Source organism: Mastacembelus armatus, chromosome 19, assembly GCF_900324485.2.
Source record: "Mastacembelus armatus chromosome 19, fMasArm1.2, whole genome shotgun sequence".
In the NCBI taxonomy this organism is placed as follows: domain Eukaryota; kingdom Metazoa; phylum Chordata; class Actinopteri; order Synbranchiformes; family Mastacembelidae; genus Mastacembelus; species Mastacembelus armatus.
The window spans coordinates 11,285,842-11,310,683 of NC_046651.1; the positions used below are offsets into that span (position 1 = coordinate 11,285,842).

The 24,842-nt window shown below is 39.9% G+C and overlaps 1 protein-coding gene across 3 annotated transcripts in view; it reads right to left on the reverse strand.

Annotated features, from left to right (window-relative positions):
- svild (supervillin d) overlaps nt 1-24,842 on the reverse strand; it is a 37,422-nt gene extending 12,580 nt beyond the window's left edge. The window contains exons 1-8 of one of the 3 annotated variants that reach the window (XM_026315484.2): nt 24,500-24,842; nt 12,655-13,162; nt 9,537-9,571; nt 6,748-6,809; nt 4,278-4,375; nt 3,128-3,218; nt 1,637-2,178; nt 1,183-1,318 (exon numbers count right to left, since the gene is read on the reverse strand). In XM_026315484.2, the coding sequence (XP_026171269.1) occupies nt 1,183-1,318; nt 1,637-2,178; nt 3,128-3,218; nt 4,278-4,375; nt 6,748-6,809; nt 9,537-9,571; nt 12,655-13,040 (1,350 nt within the window). In that variant the 5' untranslated portion in view covers nt 13,041-13,162; nt 24,500-24,842. Of the gene's footprint in view, nt 1-1,182; nt 1,319-1,636; nt 2,179-3,127; nt 3,219-4,277; nt 4,376-6,747; nt 6,810-9,536; nt 9,572-12,541; nt 12,632-12,654; nt 13,163-13,247; nt 13,360-24,499 lie in introns of those variants that run through there. The other 2 variants (XM_026315485.1, XM_026315486.1) reach the window with 2 other exon arrangements.

A 24,842-nucleotide genomic window follows, 5' to 3' on the forward strand; every position in this document is an offset into this window, starting at 1 on the left:
ACCATGTATTATGGTTGATCTAAGTCAGAGCTTTACGGTAGCAGCCACCCTGTGCACTGCAGGTTCCAGGCCAATTCACAGACAGTAAGCTCAGACAGAATTTAAGCAAGAAATCCGCAGACTTTCTGGACACCGGTCTGGCTCCACTTCATGCGTGCAAGTGTTGAAGATGCAGTTTTTGTGCCATTAACGGACTTGCTTAGTCTATTTTTATGGACTTTGTGTTGCTGTATCATAATGCAGACAGACCACGTGAATGTCAAATGACATGAGTATTTGTATTTAGTTGAGAGAGGAACTGTACAAATTTTGGCTGTCTGTACTTATAATGTGGCTTCATTCCAGACTAGAAGTGGATTTATTTTCAGGTTAGCTCATCTTTGGATGTATGATGAACCCACACTAGACATCCCCCAAAATACACGGAGCCAACGACATGCTTTGGATAAATAAACATGACATCACTTCAATCACATCAGTCAGATTAACTGTTAAAAATGCCCATTAGCAATACAGAGATTTTCCACTGCTGTAACATCACTTTCTTGCACATTGTCCATGGGATGGTTTTTATATAGTGGGGGGTTTCCACTTCGATATTCAATAAAGGGTGGCTTTGTTTGTATTGAGAACAGTATTTTCAAACCAGCATGCACTTCCACCACTATCAGTTATCTTAGCATGTGTCTATTGAATCTTCCACACTGACCTGTGCAAAACTGTATGATCTGAATGTTTATATGCATTTAAGACATGAAAGTCTACAAAAGTTAACTCTTTTTTAACTTTGAGAAAAGAAGTGAAAAGTGCAAAAACAAACAAAGGAAGCAGACATTAGCTTGGGAGGTTTGCAGGTGTTTGGTTATGGTGTAGCATTTTATTTTTACAGGGGAAAGGGGGTGTGTCTCTTTCTCTTTGGGAGGCTAGCTAAGCTCTGGATCTCTGGTTTTGCCATTACCACTCCCAAATCTGATGCACCTCCAAACCCTCCTAACCTCACACCCTCTTGGCAGCAACTTAGGAAAACAAGCTGAGTCAGCAGAGGACAAAAAGAGTCAACATTCAGTCTTTGTCTCCTGAGGAAAAAGCTCAAGGGAAGCCCCAAAATACAGTGGTAATTTTATAACTGCCTCTTTACAAAAAAAAAAAAAAAAAAAAAAAAATTAATAAAAACTCACTCACCTTTTTCCTCCAGGCATTTTCAGCATCTTGCAGCTGATTGAAGCGATCAACCAGTGGTGTCTGGACCAGCTCAGATTGCTTGGGCTTCTTCAATCCATCCTTCTTTTCAACATCTCTACAGGTGTAATCAGCCAGTCTGAAAAAAGACACATTGGTTGTATTTTCTGACTTCAAAGGGAATAAAAATACCAATTATCATCAATCCATCCATCCTTTATCTATACCTACTTATTCCTACTTAGTGTCACGGGGATCTCATCACCAATCAATTGATTAATTTACACTTACTGTGGATATCTAAACATCTTACTTTGCCTTGAACAGTGCTGAGCTTGTTAAATTAGTAGGAGCTTTAGCCGTAGTCAGTATTGATTACATTATATTTATTTTTATTTGTCTGCTTTAGCTAGAAAACAGAACAACTGCTACCAATTAGGTATAAAAGGTCATTCACCTCTGTTTGAATGAGGAGCTCAGGCTTCCATCCAAACTGCTCTCTAGCTCCTCCACATCCTCCGACACTGTGGATGTCTTCTCCAGGCTCTCATCAGGCGAGGGACTGCGCATCTCCTCATAGCTCCCTCTACTGCTAGTGCTGGTGTCCTCCCTGTGTGGTCTGTCAACACCGAAGCATCCTCCGTCTGTGATATCGTCAGTTAATGACTCATTCTCCCTGTCATTTTCTTCATTACACTCTTCATCCATCTGCTGCTCCTGGTCCTGGTCCTCTTCCTCTTCCTCCTCTTCCTCCTCCATCTCCTCCATCTCCTCCTCACTCTCTGGGTGGCTGAGGGTGACGCTACTTTGTCGAGCTGGAGCACACTCTGCGGTCGAGCCCTCACTGTGGTCTGACTCCATGCTTGTGGACCGGCTTTTCTTTAGGATTCCCTTGATGCCTCGAGGCCACGAGTCCTGGCGTTGCAGCAAGGAAGGCTGGCAGGGAGAGGGAGGGGGAGAGGTGTCTCTGTTCTTACTGTCAGAGGGGAGACTGGAAGGCTGATGGAAAGAGAAATAACGTTTTATTGCAAGAAATCATTTCTTTAATATCTGGAAAAGAGTATTAAAGTTGAAATATTACTTGAAGAATTGCATTCGAGGGTTCCTGATTATAGCATGTATAATTCTCAGTGTGCATATAAACATTTTCCAATAGCAACCACTCTGTAATTTCCACATAAAAAAAAACCCTTTGCTGGGTGTCTCAAAGATTGTAATACACAACCACAGACAGAAATGTCTAGTTGAAAGACACAAAACCTTTTATAGGGCAAGGTAGAAGTAATTAACCATTGTGAAGATGTGGTCATACATTTAAAATATATTTTTTAAGAGTAACCACAAACATGCAGTGACCTACTGTAAACTTTTTGTGTGTGTTAAATATGGTATCACTTATAAAATGTAAGAGCAGCTGGAACAACAGCAGCCATCCCACTTACAGGTGAAAGGTTATAAAAGTGTGGCTATTTATGAGGAGATGAAGGTAGACTATGCTGAGGCCAACTGGGTGCTTAAATTCTTAAATGAAAAACACCAAAGTGAAAAAGTATTTGGGCGTTTTTGTGAGGGTTAGACTATATGCACATATGAATTACTAAGGATCAGTTTAAGATCTGAATGACATAACATTTTGTCCAGACTAAAGGATATCTGTGTCTGTGTGTGTTGCAACTGAAAATCAGTGACATGAATTACAGTCTACACATCAACTTCAAAAATATAAAGAAAATAAACTAAACCAGACCTGAGCAAAGCGGAGCCAAATTTACGGTGAGTAAGAGTTTTGGTATTGGGTCACAGACAGTGGTAAAAAGTGCATCGGCACCAGTCAAAAATATGATCTGTCTAAACACAATCCACACAGATGACTTTTATATTTGAGCCTATTCAGTTATGAAAACCATGTGACATATATATATATATATAAATATAAAGAAAAACTGACCTTTTTTTCCTCTGCAGCATATTCCTGCTCCTTCTGAGAAGGTTCATCACTGTCCTCTTTCTCATCCATTGCCTTGCTAGTTTTAGTATGGCTGAAATATTAACAAAATGGAAAAAGACACTGAAAACAGACAGTATATATAAAAAAAACAAAACAATGTAATTTCAGGAAACAGCTTCAAGGTTAATTCAAACCACAAACTAAGGTGTAAACCATCAGTCTGCTGTGCCACCACAACACCTTCATTCTGTTATGGATATAGCAGTGATTAGCTATATATGGAATTACATTACATTTATGGGGTTACACTGTATAGCTTTAACGTCCCTGAACTAAATGGTTCTAAACCTATCTGGGGAAGTAATGCATAAAAATAGTTTTCCATTTCTGGTATTTGTTTTTCCATAAATTTTACACAAAAGGTGTTCTAAAAAAATCAACAAAACGTCAATGACTTGATGTTTTGTTATTAATGTAGGCACTGGGACTGAATAATGATACACACTAAAAATAGAATTGGCTGATATGCCATAGTAAACTCATTGTTATCATCTGATATGAGTGTTTCTGACCTTTGGACGATTTTTTTGGTGTGGTGTATACAGTGCTGGATCTGTGTTGAAATCGTCAGTGACAATTTTCAGCTGCAAATAGTCAAATAGGCTAAAACTGAAAACAGGACAAGGGACATTAACATCTTTACTCTACCTATACACAGACCCACAGTCCAGACTTTTTCCAAGTGTGTTTAATGTGTGACTACAGTCTGGCTCTCACTGCTGCAGCTAATTTCCATCACCATGGCTACCGCATAGCTTTGACTACGTGTATACATGTATACACGTGTATGCGCCAGAGAGAAAGTGTGGCATTAATGGCAAGCTCTGCAGGTTTATCTGGTTTATCTCTCAGCTGTTTACACAAATACACCGCTTTCCAGTTAGTCTGTAATTATCTTCCGTGCTCTCTTCAGTCTGCTCGGTGTTTGTGTGACTATGACAGTTGGTTTTAAGGTGTCCGTTTTATTCGTGTTGTTGCCTATATAAAGTACTGGAGCCCACAAAGGTTATTAAAGAAGACCACAAAGTGTACTTAGACTAATAAAATGATGCGACCATGCTGACATGAAAATGAACCTAAGGCGACTCACCTGGTGGAGGCTTCCTCTTTGTCGCTGCTTATTTGCTGATGCTTTACTCTGTGGTTGACACGTTGAGTGCGGTTTCCATCCTCTGTCCCCTCCAGCTCCTGCAGGCGGAGAGAAAGGTGGTGGTAGCGCAAAAGTTAGAATTGGGTCAGAAAGAAATTTTTCACCACCTGTGAAAGACAATCATGGGAAGTGAATGAACGAATAAGGCTCCACCCCTCCACTTGAGCAAAGCAGTTCCTGTAAGGTGCTGTGGAGCATGTGATTGTTGCTGGAAACAAGCAAGTGAGTGAAATGTACCAATGCGGAGTACATGGAGCTGAAGTTAATATGATGTAAAATTTAAGACCATTTTTAATAGAATGAAATTTAATAACCAAATTCACACCAGCCAAACTATTAAAATATGAAGGAAAACTAGAAGGGTAATATGGCCTATAACTTTATGATTATAATTATGGTAATATCACATTTCTTAATTTCCTAGTGGATAAAATTTATTACTAAGGATACAATTGGTGTAATGAATGCAACCTGGGCCCAGATAAGCAAAATTAAAGGTATATATGGATAAATCAATTAACAAATGACTAAAAGTTTTTGCTAAAATCATTGTGAAATGTAAAATGATGTGTGACCCAGCTTCTGTGGCCACTGACAGTGACAATTTATAAGAATTAGTAACTCCTAAGGTAATATTCAAGGAAAACTGAATTTAATGCTTTTTAAGCCTGTTCAATATTTAGGGATTATCCTGTCAATCTGAAATGGATCGTCTTGTTTGATACTAGAGAAAGTACAGATGAACAGAAACAGACAAAACCTTATCTAGTGAAGAAATTGCATTCAATCTTTTCTATAAAATAAAAGACGGAATATTTGAAGTGTCTTGTGTTATTTCTTGTTTTAGGTCTACTAGAGAAAATGTTTAAAACCTGCATACTGTGGGAATTGTGCAACTGTGTGAGACCTTTGTCAGTAAACCCTTTACCAAGGCCCTGGGGTGACCTGGTGAAGATAAGTGGATCTCCAGCTGTGAGGAAAGCAGGATTCAAATGCTCTTTTTTTCACAAAAATTACATACCAAAGTTCACAGAATTAGTGGTGTCTTGCAAACTAACTGATGCTCACTGATTATAAAGAAGGAACTTATTTTCCACCGAGCAAGTATGTATAGCCTCCTGCAAAATAGGTTTTTATTAACTCAGGAAATTTAGTCAAGAAATTCAAAATATAAATGAGCTGTATCTTTCTCCAGACGTCTCCGTGTAGACATTTTATTGCCTCCATCCGTGTTGGAAAGCAGACATGCTATAACCTCACTCCTCTCCTGCTGGAGACACTGACTCACTGGTTTTCATCAGCGACTGAAGGAGAAATGAGTGATAAGAGAATAGTGAGGACAGCAAAGAGGTATCTGTCACTGCTGATGATTTTCAAGTGAGACACGTTAAAATAACAGATATTGAGGACAGAACAAAGAACAGAGGGAGGAATGTACAAAGAAAAAAGTAGAAAGTAGTGTGACTATAAGCCTCTTTGTGGGAGACTGTTTGCCCAGCAGGTTTTTGGTTGGAGTAACTTGCTGCCATCTGGGTTCACTTGGCCAACCTTGGCACAGCTCCTGGTCTGTGAAGGCCAAGTTAGAACAGCTATTTACATCCAATATCATGAAACCTAACCACTTCTGAAACATAAGCAGCCTGGGAAAGCCTAATGCTCAGTTCATTTTTAAGCGCACATGTGGACATCTCCCATAGGATTGGGGACATTTATCAAGTTTTTATTTCTGAGAGCATCTCCTACTTCTCTTAAAATTTTCCTTCCCACCACTGCTGTTAGACCTCCATGGACTGTGTGTGCTGAAGTCATGACTTTGGCCAAGTGTGCATCCAGGTGCAGGACAGCTCAGTGCTGGTATGGAACCGCTCAATTTGTTATTAATGGCGCACATTTTCAGAGGGAGGCTGATGTCTACACCAGGTGCACTGGAAAGGATTGTGAGTAAATCAGCAAAGGAATTGAAAAGAATTAACCACAGAGAGCAGAAAAATATAGATACACCATCTGCAACAACATGAATACATTTAGAAATTGAAGCTTGGATTTGGTTTACTGTGTGCTGTCATCTTGGCAGCTTTCGGAGATATGTTAGTTAAACATGTGCATAAAAGTGGCTTATATAAAGCTGAGGTTAAATCAGCAAGTGGCTAAGACACCTGTGTATCATACACACATGCTGTGGAAGGCCAGTGCTTTTAGAACAATTACAGCCTAAATTATTTAAACGTATTCTTATTTAAAAACAAATGGTTAATCAACATGCACCTGGCACATAATGACAAAGTCTTTGACAGAAATAAATGTTTGCACAATTCAATTCATGTTTAACACAGAAAAACACAAGCAATCAATCACATTATAAAGAATGTTTGGATAAAAGGGATTAGGAGGCAAATCTAAGATACAATACCTTTATATGAGACATCTTTGAAGTAACAGTGCTCTTGGCTGAGTCCACAGATGTATTGTCAGCTGAAAAAAAAAATATACACAAGGTTGACCACGTATTGCCACAGAGAAAAAGGTCTTTGTTGTAACAATGTAGGGAATAGCTTTTTCTTCCAGTGGGGTGTCATATGATCACCCAAATTGTCAGTTTGTGAAAGTGTGTGTTTACAGCACAACGCATTGTTGACTCTGTTTATATTTGAGAAATGGAAAATTATAATATGGTCAAAAATAAAACAGCCTTTGGTGAATAGAGAATATAAATGCATAGCAAGATGGAGCTGAGTACAGAGGTCTACTGCCTTTACACTCAGATTCGCACACACTCCCACACACAGTCTGATAATATTGCTATCATTTGAGATATACAGTACTCAAGGGGCTGAATGATCTGAGTGAGCTTTCTTTACTGGGGATTACAGCTTGAAAACAATGTTCAAAAGGACAACTGACAGGATATATTAACCTGACCTGAGCTTCTATGGTGTAGTTGGATTAGAAAAGGAAATTAAAGGTGTGACATACTTTCTCTGTGTGTATATGTGCACACGATCAAATACAGCACTGAGGATATAATCTTCTAATCCAAACAAAAGGAAACCATTACATTTAATGGTATTCCAAAAACTACACAAATTTCTTAAGTCAGCACACTCTCCAAATCTGTTTTTATTGCTTTGACAATGTAACTTTTCAAGCCAAACACATCCCGCTTCCAAAGAAAACAAAGAGATAAACAAATCCAAATAATGGCATGTCTGACAAACTCCACTTTTTCAATGGGAAAAAATGTTCTGTTGAGGCCCAGTACTTTAGTTCTGATTTATGTTTCCAAGATCCCTTGAAGTCAAGAACTTTGCATGATTTAGTTTAAATGATGAAACATTAAGCATTGTAGACTGGTGATTCCACTCAGACTGCACCTCAGAGTTTTGACTCGAGTCCAATCTTTTTTACATCATCATCATCCATCAACATCCAGAGCGAGAGGAAAAAACTCAAACTCAAGTGATAGAAAACCTCCACTTAGGTTTGCTGACTCTTCTATAAACGTTTTCATCCATCTTGCAACACTGCTACACTATAGCTTTTGAGGCTTATTAGATGAGCCTTTGACACAGTAATGGCCAACAGAGTCTGCACATCCACTATGTGAGTATTAGCCATTGAGCTGACAAACAGGCTACAGTTTATGAAATCTGCATCTTTTACAGCAGAACAGCTTTTAAATGCAATCACTCTGAATGCACACACTGTTAATACCAACATGACAGAGCGCACAGTTTGTGCATTGGAATAAAGTATATAAATTAAAGCATATCTAGTACAGTATGTTCAGTGAGGCCCAGTTCAATGTTTGCATATAAGTATTACTGGCTAGTGGGTTTTCTGAAGGTCCGGGAAAACCCTCGGAATGGCCATGAGAGGCGTTCTGGCTCAGAGCACTGACTCCTTTGCCAGCTTGGACAGGAAGCGCTATGAGCCACGTGAATGGACTGCCAATGCTCTCACATGTACATACAATTAAAGATGAACACAGTCTGGCCTTTGTTCCACTTTCTGCATCTTTGTTTCGTTCTACAGTTCTTGCTCGTCTTCCAACCAGAGAAACACATTGGCCTTTTTTTCCCCATTGAGTCTGTTAATCTAAAAGTCATGTTTGACAGATAAGAATTCAAAGCAAATAAATCTCCAGTGTTTTGCATTCTACTTCCAAATTAGGAATGTCATCCACATTTTGTCTGGTGTGGTTTAACAAAGCTAAATTTCACTAAAATGCATGACAGCATCTGAGACTATAAAGCTCTACCACAGGCAGTATGTGAGTAAGTAGCTCAGTCAAATACACAAATCAGTGTTCAGATTTAACTACACATGCATACACCAACTCCTTCAGTTATGGTTGATGTGCATTTTTATACATGAAAAGCCAAGGGGATAAATAACATTTAATTTAAAAAAAAAAAAAAAAAAAAAAAAAAAAGTCACAATACACACACACACACACACACACACATCTTGAAACACTGATCTGCTGTTTTGCTCATTCCTATTACTGCTATTTGTCAGTATTTTTCCTCACACACAGATCACTGGCTGGCAAGTAAATAAGCTAAACAAAATAGGTGAGCAGAGATACACCTAACTAGTATACTGGCAGCAGGTAAGCCAACCAATGGGAAAAAGGCAGGAAGATAGTGACACACACAAGCAGGCGACAGACAGACAGACTCTGGAGCTGTGGGCTCAGGTGGCCGGAAAATAAATAAATAAATACAAACCACAACAAAACAAAAAGCCTGTGGCCCAAATTCAAAAATAGTTCTTAAAGTGAGCTGGCTGAAGCAAGCTTCCAGTGTAATTTTGCACAGAAAGACACAAGTGTAAGAACACGCCCACTAAGTTGCGGTCTATAAACAAATTGTCTGCAGACACGTGCCAAACATCATCTCCCTTATTTTTTGAAACAGGAAACCATCGCCTGAGGCCCAACATTCATGCGATTAAAACAGAGCCAAGTACATCAGTAGATCTGTTTTCTTTCGCTCCTCCTCAGTGGCAGAGTATTTAAAATCCTATAAACCTATCCTATAAAAACTACAAACCAGGTAGGTGATCTGACATCAACAATGAGCTCAGTATTCCTTTAACATTAAGTAATAGAGAGAACCTAAATGAGTTCAGGGGTAAAGAAGCCTGTGGAACAATAGAGAATCTGAGTGCAGTGAAAGGAGAGAGAGTTCATCTTACCCTTTGGCTCCTCTGTGTCATCAGTTTCCAGCAGCCTAGGAGAGAGAAATGGAGACAAATGAGGTCACTCTCTAATATACTGAAGTGTTGATAGAAACTATTTGGCTGTTAACAGGTGATGCTTGCAAACTAGAATGAAACATTTGTATATAAAGTCTTATTTGCATAGATATAATCCAAAGATGCACATAAAAGCTTCATAAAAAAATGCAATGTTTGGCAAAATCTGCAGCAGAAAACCACTTACTGTGTCTCATATTATAAACATCTTAAAACATGTACTAATGTTGCTCTTCCACCCCCATGGTGACAATGGTACAACAGCATCTGATGATAGCCACTCATCTCTAAATAATGGCCGTTAAATATGGATGGTGACAGCAGCTGCCTGTGGGGCAGCGGCAATGATGTAACAGGAGGAGGGGACAGGACTGTTTTAGACACAAAAGAGAATCATGGTGGGCATCTGGGAGAGGTCAAAGATAGCTAAAGAAAAGGACACGACCCCAACTCAAGCTGTAAGACTGGGATCAATCCGTTCCATATTGACTAAAAAAAAAAAAAAAAAAAAAAAGCCCAGTTAATTTCTGATCTTTTGTTTCCTCCAAGTACATCCTCAACCAGGTTTGAGAGAAAGAGCTATGGAGTGCACAAAAGAAACAACAGCTAACAGTTTCAATTAATGAAAGAGTTCCTTGAGAACAACATTTGATAATGTTTAAATGTTTTGTTTTGTTTATGCTGAGGAAAAAAATGAAGATGCTGTCCACAGACACCCAACTTTCCACATATTATAAAACAATAAGACAAGGAAACTTCAAATATTACAGAAAAAAAAAACAATGAATGGGGCAGATGTGTGTCAGCTTAATATAGTAGGAAATCAGAACCTGCCATGTCAGATTGATGTCATGTTAATATGATGGTGCCAGTGATATAATACATATCTTTGAATATGTAATATGCCACTTAAGGAAAATCACTACTAAACACAATGTTTACCTGCTTTAAAAACCTGTTTCAGAAATTGGTGGCCTTGAAGACACCTAGTTGTCAGATGCTCTACTCTAACACCCTCCAGCTGCAGAGCTCAATGACACTTCATCAACCCCACCCAAGCTCTGACTGCTGGCTGAAGGGTAGATGCAGCATGTGTCAATCTTTATTTGCCATAAACTAACCAGGGAAGAGTGAAATGTAGACAGAGGAGGAGGACAGAGAAATAGAGGAAATGAATAAGTGAGTGTGCTAAACACACACTGAAATAAAGGGGGGTGGGGGTGGAGTCATTAACCTCACACTTACAGTGAACTTCCTCACTCTTTGCCTATTAAATTATGTCTTACACACAAAACATTGTTTGAATAAATGAATACAATCTTTCTGAAATCAACCACAGACTAAGGCAACCAGAAAACATACAGCAGAAAACAAGTTAGACTGTTGAACGCTCCAGAATCTGTGTTTTCTCAGATTACCAAATTGAGACCAAGTACAATAAAACTTAATTGTCAAGATGTTGTGCTCTGAAATGTCATCCTTCAGTCGTAAATGTATGACAACAGGAAGATTTCTGTCTGTGTCAGATAAGCCTGTTGACAGACAGTTTTCATTATCACTGTGACAGCTGACCTCCAGTTTCCGTCTTTTTGTTATAAGGCACACACGCGCAAAATGTTTCTGAAAGCTTCGGGAGTATGTGAAGCTCTAATTAGACGGTGCAGACACTTCACCCAGCAATGTACTGTGAAATGTACTGTGTTAATTTATTCAGAATGATCTGTAAGGATACTTGAACGACAGTCCACTCCCCCTAGAACTGAGAGTAATTGTTTGTATACGGTCTCCTCTGTCTAAATACATATGTTGCTTAAATGTGCCTGCAAACAAGACTCCACAGTATTACTGCGACACCCAGTGAATGTCATAACAAAACTGACAAGATAACTAGCTAGCATCACAGGCATGCAGGACAAACAACAACATGTCGACCTATCCTGGCACTCTCAGTAGTTAAAATCCAGTGTGACTTTAATCTGGTAAAACCAACACAGTAAGAAAATAGTTCCTTTCATACCACATAATAATAAATAATCTCCTCTAAAGCTAGAATTTAGCACGATGATGCTGATGATAAAAGCCTGTACAATAAAATGTGTTTAAAGTTTAGCACTTTAAACACAGTTTATTGAAATAGATTTAAGCAGTGCCATAATGGATTATAAAGTGGAACACTTCATAGCCTAAACCTGACGAAACCTGTCACAGCACACGTAATTCATGTCTTTTCGAAGACTATTGCAACACAAGACATGCCGTTCTCAATCTTATAAAACAACTGGTCCTAACAGGTGATCCGTCAGAGCTGTCTAGAAATCTAGTTTCATTAAGCACAGGGAATAAAAATGCTGATATTATCTTAACTTTCTGTCCATCTAAGTTCTTCTGTCTCAATTGTATTGTCCTCAGGCAGTTTTTCAAGAACGAACAAGTCCGAGCTATGTGCACATAGAAGAATCCCCAGGCTGATTACAGCTTGAACATCCCCTAACCCATGACTGGACATGTTTTATCCCGTTTGCGTAAAATTTTCAAGAAAGCATTCCTGCCAACCAACCAATAAAGTCCTTATTCCAAGTCACCCTTGTTTGTAATATACAGATGAGTTAACTACACATGAGATCTCCCATATGACAATCAAGTGTGCATGTCATCGCTACACAACATAGCATGGCAAAGTAAATGTGGCATTCCTCTGCTTTGCACACATAACCAGTTTTGGTAATCTTAGATTCTTCAAACAGGAGCATTCTCCAAATGTGCTGAATTGTTGCCTCCTCTTCTTTCATTAGCCACATAGCCCTTTCACAGTAATCTCATAGCTGTACATACTAGCTGAAGTGCAAATGTTCTGTATATCTATAGACCCCTCAGCAAACATCTACTGTGCTTGATTACATTTCAAGTAGTGGAGATCAAAATATTTTACAACTAAGCAGATTTACCTTGTAAATCCTGTCTGTATAAAATGAATGGATAGTCAGCTCACTGTATTCCTGAGACACATACGTGTTAAGTGTTATTGTGAATCAAAGATATGACAAGAATAAGAACTCACATGAATTGGGAGGATTTTATGGGCGTGACAACTTCTGATTTGGAGGATAAACAAATGTCTGTTTTGATGTGAGTAGTAGCCTCTTTTTCCTGTATGGGCTCATCCTCAGTGTGCTCCACAGGATCTGTTACTTTATTCCTGAGGCCCCTCCTGGTATATGGTCGCTCTGATCCATTATCTTCATATTTTTCTTTCTCCTTGCTTGCTGAAGACACTGTTTCGGTTGTGTCGCTAATTTTCCTGTCCCTACGGACATATTTAGAGGTGAATTCTTCTGTGTTGCCATAGCGCTCAGCAAGCTCCCTCCTTCTCTCTGCTTTGTAGCGGGCAATTCGCTCAGCCTTGGTCTCTGGGGCCGAGCTCTGCAAAGTGTCTATTCCATCCATTATGCAGTTGAGTGCAGTTTAATTGATAAGATTGAAATTTACTTCTTCAACTAATAAGGTGTCCAACTCTCTTGTAGATGCCCTTGACAGCAATGTCTCATTCCATTGAAATCATCCCAGTGCTGCAAATGGAAAAGAAGACAACATTAGTGCATCACCATTTTAGAGTACAATTTCAGATGACAGGCTGTCTTAAACTGGATGTACCAAGGCATATATTTCTCCAGCTTTCATAGGAAACTGGCTCAGCAGTAGAGCTCTAAGCCAAGCCCTGCACCACCCAAACTAACCCCCCCCCCCCCCGTGAGAATGATGTCAGCCAACTTTGTTCAAAGACGGCCGACCACCGCAGTGAGACTCTCATATAACGTCTATTCCATCGACTCAGTTGGAGCCGGTTGGAAAGAGGGAGGAGAAAAGAGAGAAAGTCAGAAACACACATCAAATACTATCTTCAAGCCATTTGATTCCTTACTTAGCTGGGGCTAATAACCTCTTGTACATTATCCCTCATTATAATGATTCTGTATTTACTACAAACACAATGCACGAGAAACCCCAAATTGACCCTAGGTGGGACTGAGTGTGAATGTATTCGTCTGTCTGCATGTGTTATCCTTCTGATTGCACATTTCCAGTGTGTGCACAGCCTCTATAATAAACTGCAAGCCTCCCGTCTCTCTAATCTGTTAAACATCTCCTTTCCACGCCTCACACAATAAAAAAAAAAAAAATAAAATAAAAATCACACTGTCCTATAACAATGACTTTTCAATATCTATGGAGCTAAATTCAGGAGGTAAAAAACATTATAAGGCTGAGTTGAGCTCACTTTGTTCCATTAAGCATTCGCAGAGCAGAAAACCACACATGACTCAGATGCAGAGGTTTGAAAACTGCACTCATGTCAATGCTTTGCCAGCTGACAACAGCAATAAAAATGATGTGTGCACAGGTTCTGATTGCTCCCCAGCAAGCAGAGGGGCATTTCCACAGACATTTCTCACAACACCAGCATGATTACGACGCTCTGGGACTTCTGCCTAAAGAAAACAAGCTGAATAAAAAGAGGAATGTTTAGGTATTCCTCTATTACTCGGTATGAGTTAGTTAGTTCAGTATAATGATTGTCACATTTATGACTAAGAATGAAGAAAATATAAATGTGGGTGCTGTTTCTGGACAACGTTAATGGGAGTGTTATGCAGAAAGAAGGAAAGTGAAGAATGTGGCAAGACGAGAGGGAAAAGAGAGGTAAGTCTGGTCATAAGGTGGAATAAATGAGCTGACTCCAAGAGTCTTTTATGTAATGATGACAAGCTTGAGCAAACCTCAAGTGCACCCATTCTGACCCCTGACCACCTGCTGGGCTATACAAGAAGCAATTCACAATCAGGACGTCTGGTGCCCTTTAAAAATATGGCTTTGAAATTTTACACAGGAAATCGGTGTATATCTCAGGGGATATGTGTTTGTGTGAGACAGTCTTCACCTTGACTTGTCCCATCCTAATATAACAGTGCTTGGCTAAAAAACGAGAGACCACAGTGCCTCCCTTGAGCAAATTTAAACACAGTTTAACCATAAACTCTAACTCTGCTGGACGATTACATATTGTCTGAAACTTACAACTTGGGAAAAGTATGTTCTGCACTATGAAGAAAAAGACTTGCCATCTGTTTGTTAAATTAACAGTCAGCAGTTCACTTCCATTGCTGTTAGTCCAGTGACAAGATTTCATAGCCAATTAAACTTAGCCAGAACTGAACCTAGAACAATACAGGAGAATAACCAGGATCAGATGAGGTTAAAGCTCATTAAATGGAGTTTATTGCACAATATGAAAACCAAACAGCCTATTAAATATACAGGCCTAATCAATTTGCAGAGGTAAATCCACTACTACCCAGCCTCAAGCCCTCTACAGCTCAGTAAGAAAAGTATGTTATGGGAGTTCTATCACATTACTGCTCTAAGGTTAAGAACTTCATTTCAAGATAAGGTTGGTTTTGACTGTGAACTCAATGAATTATTACAGCACAATGCCAAAACATATCTAAAATTGAGGCAGCAGTAAATTGTGATGCTCCCTGACCTGTCCTAGGCAAACAGCCATTTTCCTCATCAACAATGAATGCGCATATCTTTAACTTTTGGGTTTTAACTGAACTGTCACTCCAAAGCCTATGAATTGCCTTATGAAGGCAAAATGATCTGGAGTTTGGATGTTGACTTCAGGATTATGCACGATTACATAATCCACCCAGGTCACTACCTATATAAGGAGTGCTAAACAGTACGCTAAAGCTTGTTCATGGAGACCAAGAACATCCAGGCTGCTTTGTTTGGAAGCTGCCTCTATTATTTTAAGCAACAAGGGGGACTGAAAACACAGCTGTGAGTCATACATTAGAAATCATCAGTCCTATTAGCAAAATGTGAACTCACCCAATATTTGTTTTGGTAGGTAGTTTACACAGCCAAAACAGCCAGAGGGGTCTATTTATGGTTATTTCTTCACAAATACAGATAAGTGGAGTAAGCAGAAAGGTGCAGGGCAAAAACACGTAAAAAGGACCCTGAACAGAATGTAATGATGATGACAAAGGTGGTGGCATTAGGCTGAAATGGTCTGTCTTCACCAAATGCACAGGTGTCAGTGATCCCAGTTGAGGTATTTTGCTGTTGGAAGTCGGTGTGAGATAAATATCTAAAGAAATGCATTCTATGTTACTGACGACAGTGCGTCTCCCACAGTATGCAGTTCTACCAGCCCTACCTGCTAAATCATACTGCTGATATTATTTCTGCTCCTCTAGGGCATGTAAACACATTGAATACTCCATTTCCAGTTTCTGGAGTGTTCTGACTTTTTGTTGCATGTTGGGAGCTGTTACTGGCTACAAGAGGAAGATCTGTCTCAACAAAGGCCAAGTGTGTCACTTCCTGACTGTGCCTCATATCCCTCTTTATAAAAGCTTGATTAATCAGGAAATGTTACCCACTCATTTGGCAAATGTCCAAAACTCTCTTGAGAAATGGGACAAGGGCAGTCATCAAACTTTTGAGATCAACAGTCAGACATAGCCTTTGCACTCAGAACACTATTGATTTAGTGTTATCAGTTCCTTTTACAAGTCTAAATACTCTTTGATGGCCAGGCACGTCTTTAAATATTTACTTCGATGCAAGGACTTTCCCTAATTATAAGGAGCTAATTCATATTACATACTGTGCTACCTTTTCAGGCTTACTAACAAGCAGTTGCAAAAAGAGGCAGAAGTCACAACATCCAAGATGATGTGAAATGTGTGAGGAGAGATTTTATCCTCTTTATTAATCCAAAAATCCTGTAGTTCAGCAGTTTTCAAATTTTTTGTCTGATGTAATCTCACAACCCTGTCAAATAAATTAAACAAAATACTGTTACAGTTTCGGTGTGTTGCTGTGTGATGTTTTGATTCAACACCAAGGTAAGAACAGGAGGTACAGTAAAATAGACGATGATAAGTGTCTTGCTATGGGAAGAGGAAGTTCTATCAACATCCCTTGGCACAAAAAGCACAAAACAGCTCTCAAAACAGAGAAGAAAAAAACCAACAACTTAGTGTTATATAAGGGGGGGGGGGGGGGGGGGGGTTGTGGTGAGAAATACGGTGTAAACGTATGCATTAATCATTATGTGAAACTTCACCCAGATTATATATTGTGAATCAACTGAAGCACCTAAAAGGAAAACACTTCCAGTTACTTGAATGACTTTGTTATTGCTCATAGCCCACTGATGTCGTTGTTTAAATGCCTGGAGAAATGTTTGTCAGGCTGAATATGTGAAAAGAATAACCATCATGTAGATCCATAGGGAGAACATAATTCAATGATTCATTTCAAGAGTCAAACAGAAAGCTGCCTCAGAGAAAGTTTGACCCGTAATTCACCGATCTGTGTATTTTTTTTTCTCTCCCAGAAATCACATGTCCACATAGGAGGAGGAACGCAGGCTACACCCTACTCATAAACAGTGGATTTGCATGGGAAAGGTTGTGGATCTTGACTGCATGAAATACAATCAAGGGGATTTTTCATAAATATGAGTAACGCCCAAACTGAAGCTTAAAGAGGCAAAATGATATCCTGGTCAATTTATTGAACCCAGATCCAAGTGATGATGCAAGCTCTGTTAAGCAAACATGTAAGGTCTTATGACAGACAGCCTGCCTCTTAGTTTAACCACAGAACCACAGAGATCTCAATAAGTCTTCAATTTAATGACAGAGTTGAAGCACTAATGGAATACATGCATCTAGCAACCAACCACCTAATGAACAATTTCATCCAATTTGTCAGCAATGTTACCAATGTGAACCCCCCCCCCCAACAGTTTTATCCTGAATTATCTACCTTACCTTTACACCTGAAACTGCTAGCATTTTGACAGGAGTTAGGTTTAAACCTCTACAATGGAAATACCACTACACAATGTATCTGTTCAGCACCAACAATTAGCATTATAACAACTTTTTGCAAGCATCAGAGAGACTTTTAAGATGTCAACTTTCCTTTGCTGTACAAAAAAAGAGGCAGTTAAAGTTATAGCCAGATCCTGACAAACATTCTTCCTGAGGGAAGAGGGTGGAAACTTTGCTCTGCAGAGACGATCAGGTGCCAGTGCAAAAACAGTGTGCTGGTCTGTTTTCAGAAAGGTTTGTCAGCTGGTGCAGTCCTGACAAATGTTCAGCCAAGTTCATGAATCATAAAGGAGCAAAACTAAAGATGGAACAATCAGATATGAAGAGGCAAATAATTTCACTGCACATGATTTCTAAGTGACTTCCCAAAGGTACCGTTTCCTTGCTTCAAGGATTGGTCACATGATCCTAAACTGTCCTGTGATTTGTACAGTGTGTGGCATGTTTGTGTGTATGGATGTATGTATGACTGCAAGCAGCACATGTGACAAGCCACTGAAGGCAGATAGGCCTGGGTACGGGTCACCAATCCATAAACCGATAAGTCCGTCCTCCACATAGTCTACATTGAACATTGGCTTCTAACCGAACCATTCAACCAAACAAATTCATCAGCAAAACAGCTGGGGAAGGGGCTGGTCCAGGGCGTGGCACAGATTTTTAAGCCATGCAACAATCAACCACATACTGAGTGGTCAATATGTTTCTCATTAAAAAGCAATCTTTCAGCAGTTAAGACAGTTCAAATACCCTTCCTGCCTGCAGCAACTGGAAAATTGAAGTTTTAATAACAATTTCAGAGCCTCAGCACCTCGTCCTATTACAAAGAAATCCTACTAAGACAGCTACTGTACAAAGGATGATTCTGACAGGAGGGTTGTGTTTGTATAACGCAGCAAAAGACCTTCATTCACATGACTCAACTCCTCTCTGGCTCTGCGCTGCAAGGAAAGGAAAATGGGGCAAAGAGGAAGTGACTGAGGAAGGAAGAGCTGAGGAAAGAGAGAAAGGAGTATGCAGGGTGGATGAAGACGGGAGGGGACAACAGAAATCTGAAGGAAATTGCAGAGGTCAGAGCAAAGGGGAAGAGGAAAGGAGATGAGAAGGAGGGTGTAGAAAATGGGCTTTTGTGGGACATGTGTCTCCAGGGTGCCAAGGGGACCCTAGTCTGGTGGTATGGGGGTGGAGGGGAGGACAAGATCTGTTGCTGCTGCTGCTGCAGTGAAAGAGGAGGAGGATGGGGCAAAAACAGGGCGTGAGGCTAATCCATCTCTCCATGTTCCTCCCTCTCTCTCTTCTCTTTTTCACAGACAACTCCCCCAAATCCTTTTTACCAGAAGTCCTGCTGACTGAAGCCAGTCACCCAAAAGCCAGTTGACATAACAACCCCCTGAGTACTCATGCCTGCACTCTGCTTTGCTTTAGTAGCAGACACTAAAGACTGTACTGACCTGTTTGAGGCAGGACTAGTATTGTCACCAGGCAAAGAAACCATGCTGCTTTCCTTCTTTGAAATCTGTGTCAACAGGGAAAACAGCTGATATCATTCAAACTCAACCTCAAAAGAAAAAAACAAAAAAAAACAAAATTATGAGGTTGCCTCAGAAGAGCATGTGTATGTCTTCCTGTATTTTTTCTTCACAGATCAGCCCTTTGTCCTAGCCTTCCGGCTTTCTGTTTACAGCATTCAAAAGGCCCATTAAATGTGACGTATAAGGAAAGCAAATAATCAAACACACAGAGACACACACTGCAGCGCACATGGACACGCAACTCAAAGAGTCACAATAACAGGCCAACATGCACTGGCCCTCAAACAAGGCTGCAATCATGGAAGCAGTGGTGAGTAAGAAGGGTGGAGTTTATTGGGCTTTATCTAGCTGAGGATCACACACACACACACGCGCACACACACAATGTGCTGCATTGGATCCCATTCAAAGACTAAATGTGGGCCAGAAACAAACACCCACACTGTTTTTTTTTGTTTTTAAAATGGGACAGATGTACTGTAGTAGCAACAGTTAAGGCACCTAATCTCACACCAATCGCTACCCTCTGCTGTTCACTAACATATGGAAAGTATTGCCGCACTCCAGCAACAAATTTCCTAACCTTTGCTAAAAATGTGCAAATTGACAAGGGATTCATCTGTGCAACCATTTTTAAAGATAAACTAGGCCAATTACTTTGAATCGAAGTGGAGTTTTGTTTAATTTTTCTAGAATTCCAACATTTATTTTACGGTCTCCTAAAGCTAAATTCTGCCAGAGTTATACACAACTACACTGGTACAACAAATCTACATTTCAAATCTGCTAGTGAATAGGAAATTTGACAAACAAATTCCTTTAGAGATCTTATAGTAAAGGCAAAATGTAATAAAAAGCATGACCTCACCTTATTTTTCACTCCGAGGAGATCTATTATACTCATTATAATTTAACCTATTTACCTTAACTTATTTAACTTTAATTTAATTTATTTTGAAATAAACACAGTGATTTCTGGTGACATTTTAGCTCACAGTTCAACAAAGAGTAACTGCAGAACTCTCTCTTTCCCTAGAAACTGTCTAATGTGATTTTTGCCGCTTGTCAACAACTTATCAAAGCGGACTTCATTCCCAGAACGGCCGCCTGTAAGATGCACGCGAGACTGAACAGAGAGAGGGCAACATGGAGGGGGGGATACTCTCTCGGCTCTGTGGTGTTCACTGTGCAGAGCAGACACCATCTGGCCAGCTGGAATGCTACTGAGCAGGGGGTAGAGGGGTGACGGGGGGGTCTCCTATCTTGCAGGGGGATGGGTTATGGTTGAGAGAGTATTAACAGTAGTGGTACTAATCACTTAATGCCAGACTATCTAAACTCTTTAAATTTGGGTAAATGACTGAACGGGAGGCCACCGAGTTTCCTTTTGTATTCTGTAAATATTAATATGAACGTGCCTAAATGTTGGATAACAAAATATTTAGTAACCTTTTACATTTGACATTACGTTGATTAGCTTTTAATGTACTGAAGGCAAATTTTAAGTAGCCTAGGACAGAGCCAGGTGAGCCATTACGCAATGTTTTCAGTCTTTATATGCTACACTAACCAAACCTGCTGCTGTCTGCAGCCTCATATTTACCTTCCAAACATTGGAGTAGTATTTATCTTATCTAACTAGAAGTAACAAATCACAGCATATCTTCCAAACTGTCTTTTGCTTTTCAGGTAGTTCACTATGTAATGCTTGCAGAAAACAAATGACACTTTTGAGGCTGATGCTGCAATTAGTTGTAGTTCTCCTTTAAAAGTAAAAACTACACTGACCACACTGCCTAACAAACATTCAAAAGGATTCAACCAGTTCTTCAATTTCTGTGAAGCTGGTATTTTTATTGCACGTGTAGGACCTACTGTACAATATACAGCTATTACACACACTTAATTGGCAATAAAATTCAAAATAAAATGGCTTTAGTTGAATCAACTTAGGATGAAATCCAAATCAGCCCTCATGTTTCATTCTGAATGTGCATTAGAAAATCAACTCATTTTAAGCACAATGCTTTGACTGTGTTCCTAACATGTGGTTTAGCAACCATACATTGTGCATGTTTTATTAATGAAAGCTTCATGGCAACATCTGTCACTCACATGGGCACAAAGACAATAAACCCTGGCTGACATGGACAGAAAGCAATGCCCATAAACTCAGTCTTGACCATAGATTGAAAACAGGCTATGACAAGGCTTTGTTTTCACTTGATGATGGTGTCAGATGAAATTCTGCTATGACAGTGTGGTAAAACAAAGTCAAATGTAGAGATGTAGTATGGAGTGAGACCTTGTGCTGCCCCTACGCATGGAAACTATTATGCATGCACTAATCAAATGAAAGTCTGAAGTACAACCATATGTTTATGTGCCATGCAAGTACTACACCAGTTAAAGACATCACTGAAGTGGGCTTTGGTTGTGCAATTGCTGGCCAAATACAGTTAACGTCTTGATGTCGAATCTGGAAGTGGTCCACTCAAACTGCTAGCAAGGTTTATAAATATGTCTTAGCAGAGATTAGCTTGAGGGTAACCCCTAGCACTCTTCCCTGTGGAATTACTATTGCTCACATTGTCACATCCCTTCTGCTTTATATAAATATTTGTACTGCAGAACTTCTTGGCTGTGCAGCTGACATCAAACCCTGAGAGCTGAGGAGAGAGGATAGGTCAGACGCAGAGAGAGGGGAGTTTAGTGGGTGGATCTTGTTTCTGACTTTCTGCAGCCAATTTTCACAGTTCATCTGCTCCATGTTACTTAACTGTAAGTAATGCAAGCGGGTATTGTGCAGCCTAAAATTGAAAGATGGGACTAATGCTTACCAACCACATGAAAAAAATATCTGCTGTATTAAATAAATGCTTTCTTACTTAGTATACAAAACTGTCATCGTAGCTTAGAATAAATATAAGCATGGAACTGAAAGAAGTACCACAAGGCCTCCTTTGCCCTTCCACTCTCTTTCCAAGTATGGAGACATGTGACTGAAGCTATTCTTCTGTGCAGGTAAGCATTCAAAACATCTAGGTATTACTTCAGTGATCCAAAACAGACATGAAAGTACTTTGTTACAAATTCCAAACTAAACTGAGGCAATCCAGGAGTACTTTTCACTTTAAGGACCTTGTTAAAAACCTTAATTACCCACATAAATCTAACTTACAAACTTACAATCTTAATTTAACAAGTGGGTTTGTTTTTTTTTAAAAATGTATCTTTCCAGCACAGCATACAGAATAAACACATAATAATAGAGCTTCTCTCCACCTGAAGCTTCAGGAGAACTTGTAGTCCTTTCATAGCAGCCAAAACCTAAACACAGCCATCAAGCAACAAGGCAACGCTTAGGTTCTACAGTTTTTAGGGTGAAATGATGCTTTCTTAAAAGACAAACCTGCACATCATTTTTCAGTTAAACTATTAGTTCATTAAAACTGCTCTGAAGTGCATGATCTATGATGTATTTAAACACTGTTTCAGATCCCTGCACTCCTTGATATAAAGTTGGATCACAGTTGCATTCATGACATGTTCTGAAGAAATAAATAGGAATAACAAGCTGACTTTCCAGTGCAGAAAAACAAAAAGTCTCTGCTCTCATCCACCCATCCACCATGTTGAGCAACGAGATGCCTGCAGGGGAAGCTCAACACCACCCGCAGACCAACTGACACGAGGTGTTCAGGTGAATCATAACACTTACAACAACCACATAAGATTCACTTCTGCTCACTAACAATGGAGCAAGTGTCTTTTTTTTTTTGTCTATACATGGTCCAAAGAAAAGGGAGGCAAAGACAAAAAAAAAAAAAAAAAAAAAAAAAAAAAGATCCACTTCCTGCTTCTGACCCATCGGCTCTGCACAGACTGGATACTGATCAGTGATGACGGCGCTTTGTCCATCAACTTTAGGTAATTTCCCCAACACAATAACAGTAACACAAAGCAACATGATCTGTTGTTAATGAGCTGATGAGTAACACAAACGTGTGCTGTCTTGCTCAATGCCTGACACACAGACACTGTGTCTTATCAAGACATGCATCTCTTGCTGTCATGCTCAACACCAGCTGGCTGAGGAAGGGCTTGGGAAACCTAGAGTGACACAGGACACTGAGAAGCCTAGCAGTGGGAAAATTACAGTCTGGTGAGCATCGAATACCATAACCCTCAGATATGAAGCTTCAGTGGTCTTCATTCTATTCACCAACTGAGAAAAACACAGCTTCTCTTAAAATGATCCCACAAAACTAAAAACTGCTGTCCCATTTGGAAGCGTGTCAGAAACCGATATAGATGTGGGACTTTTTTTTTTTTTTTTACACTTCTACACTGTACGTTGGCATTTAAACTTGAGGATACATACTTTTTCAATACAATGCAGTAAACATTTGCATTCACAGGAAGGTGGCAGGTGATATGACCCATGTCCTGTGGAAATCACAGGACTGCTGAAACAAATACCCACTGAATAAACACATGTCTCACCTCCCAAAGAGTACAGTCACCAGGTTTCAGAGGAAAACAAACAGGTCTCATGAATCTCAGTGTACCCGGTATTCAAACTGTGTGCAAGTGTTTGCATAGCATGGTGATTTGACACAGATAAACACGCCTCCATGACTCCGATGTATTTGTGCACAGTGCTGCGATATTGCATACTGTAGTCTTTTCACTTCAGCAGCCTTGGAAAAATAACATACATGGAAACAGTGGGCCCTGAGGTCATTTCAGCCTTCTCAAACATACTTTATCACTTTGTTTTCACAGGTGGTTTTGCACAACACAGCCCCAAACGCTCACTACTCTGTGTTACTGTTTGCAAAGGGACTGCTCAGGGATAGGTCTTGGCTAGAGGGACCAATCTGCCAAAGTAAGCCAGTGGGTGAAAGGCTCAAACCAGCTGGGGTAGATATGCTGTCACCTGATATGTCGCACAGGGACTGCTTTAACATAAAGCCTAAGTCCAGTGGAGCATTCAGGGTTGTTCCTGCCGGAGGATGCAGTTACGCAAGACACAAGCATTTACAACACGGTACAAATAACATGCTTTATTTTCAAGTGCGAGATTAAGCAGCAGGAAGACTAAATTAGTGTTAAATGCAAAGCCACAATTTCCTCTATTGTAACATCGCCGTGAGAAGTAGGCTAATGATGAAAAGGGGAAACCGTGTAGTGCACTGACTGCTGCTGGATGTTTCCACTGCGTTTCCACACCGAGCATAATATCCGTGAACGTAACATTTTGCACCAAAAAAACAACATGACTGTCGCAGATTAGCGTTTCCTTAGAGACCAATCAAACAACGTTACATATAATCGTTCTCAGGAAGCTCATGGTCTACCGCAATAACGCAACAACACAGCACAACACAAACTTGCAACATGCTCGGCACAAAGTTACAGCATAAACTGCCGGTTCGTACTGAGCATAACATACCTGCAATGACTTATCGACGTGCGTCCATTGGGCTCCTTGTGACAGACAAACCAAATAAGTCAGATACAGTAGACCTTTAGCAGCTCAGTAGCTAAGGTTATGTTTTGGGAAGTCCGTAACAATGCTAAGGTTAACCTCAGCACGTCGCTGGTAGTCTGCAGTTAAAGTTTCGACACCGGCAAGTGTGACTCCACGACAGGAAAGTAAGCAAAACTCCTGAGTGCATCGACACTTGTCGTCTTTAGGAAACACTTTGGGTTTCTATGCTAAAGGGAGACACGGCTCCGTCTTGCCCGGACAGGGTGAGAAGGCAGCAGTGACATGTAAAATGCTGCAGGCAGGT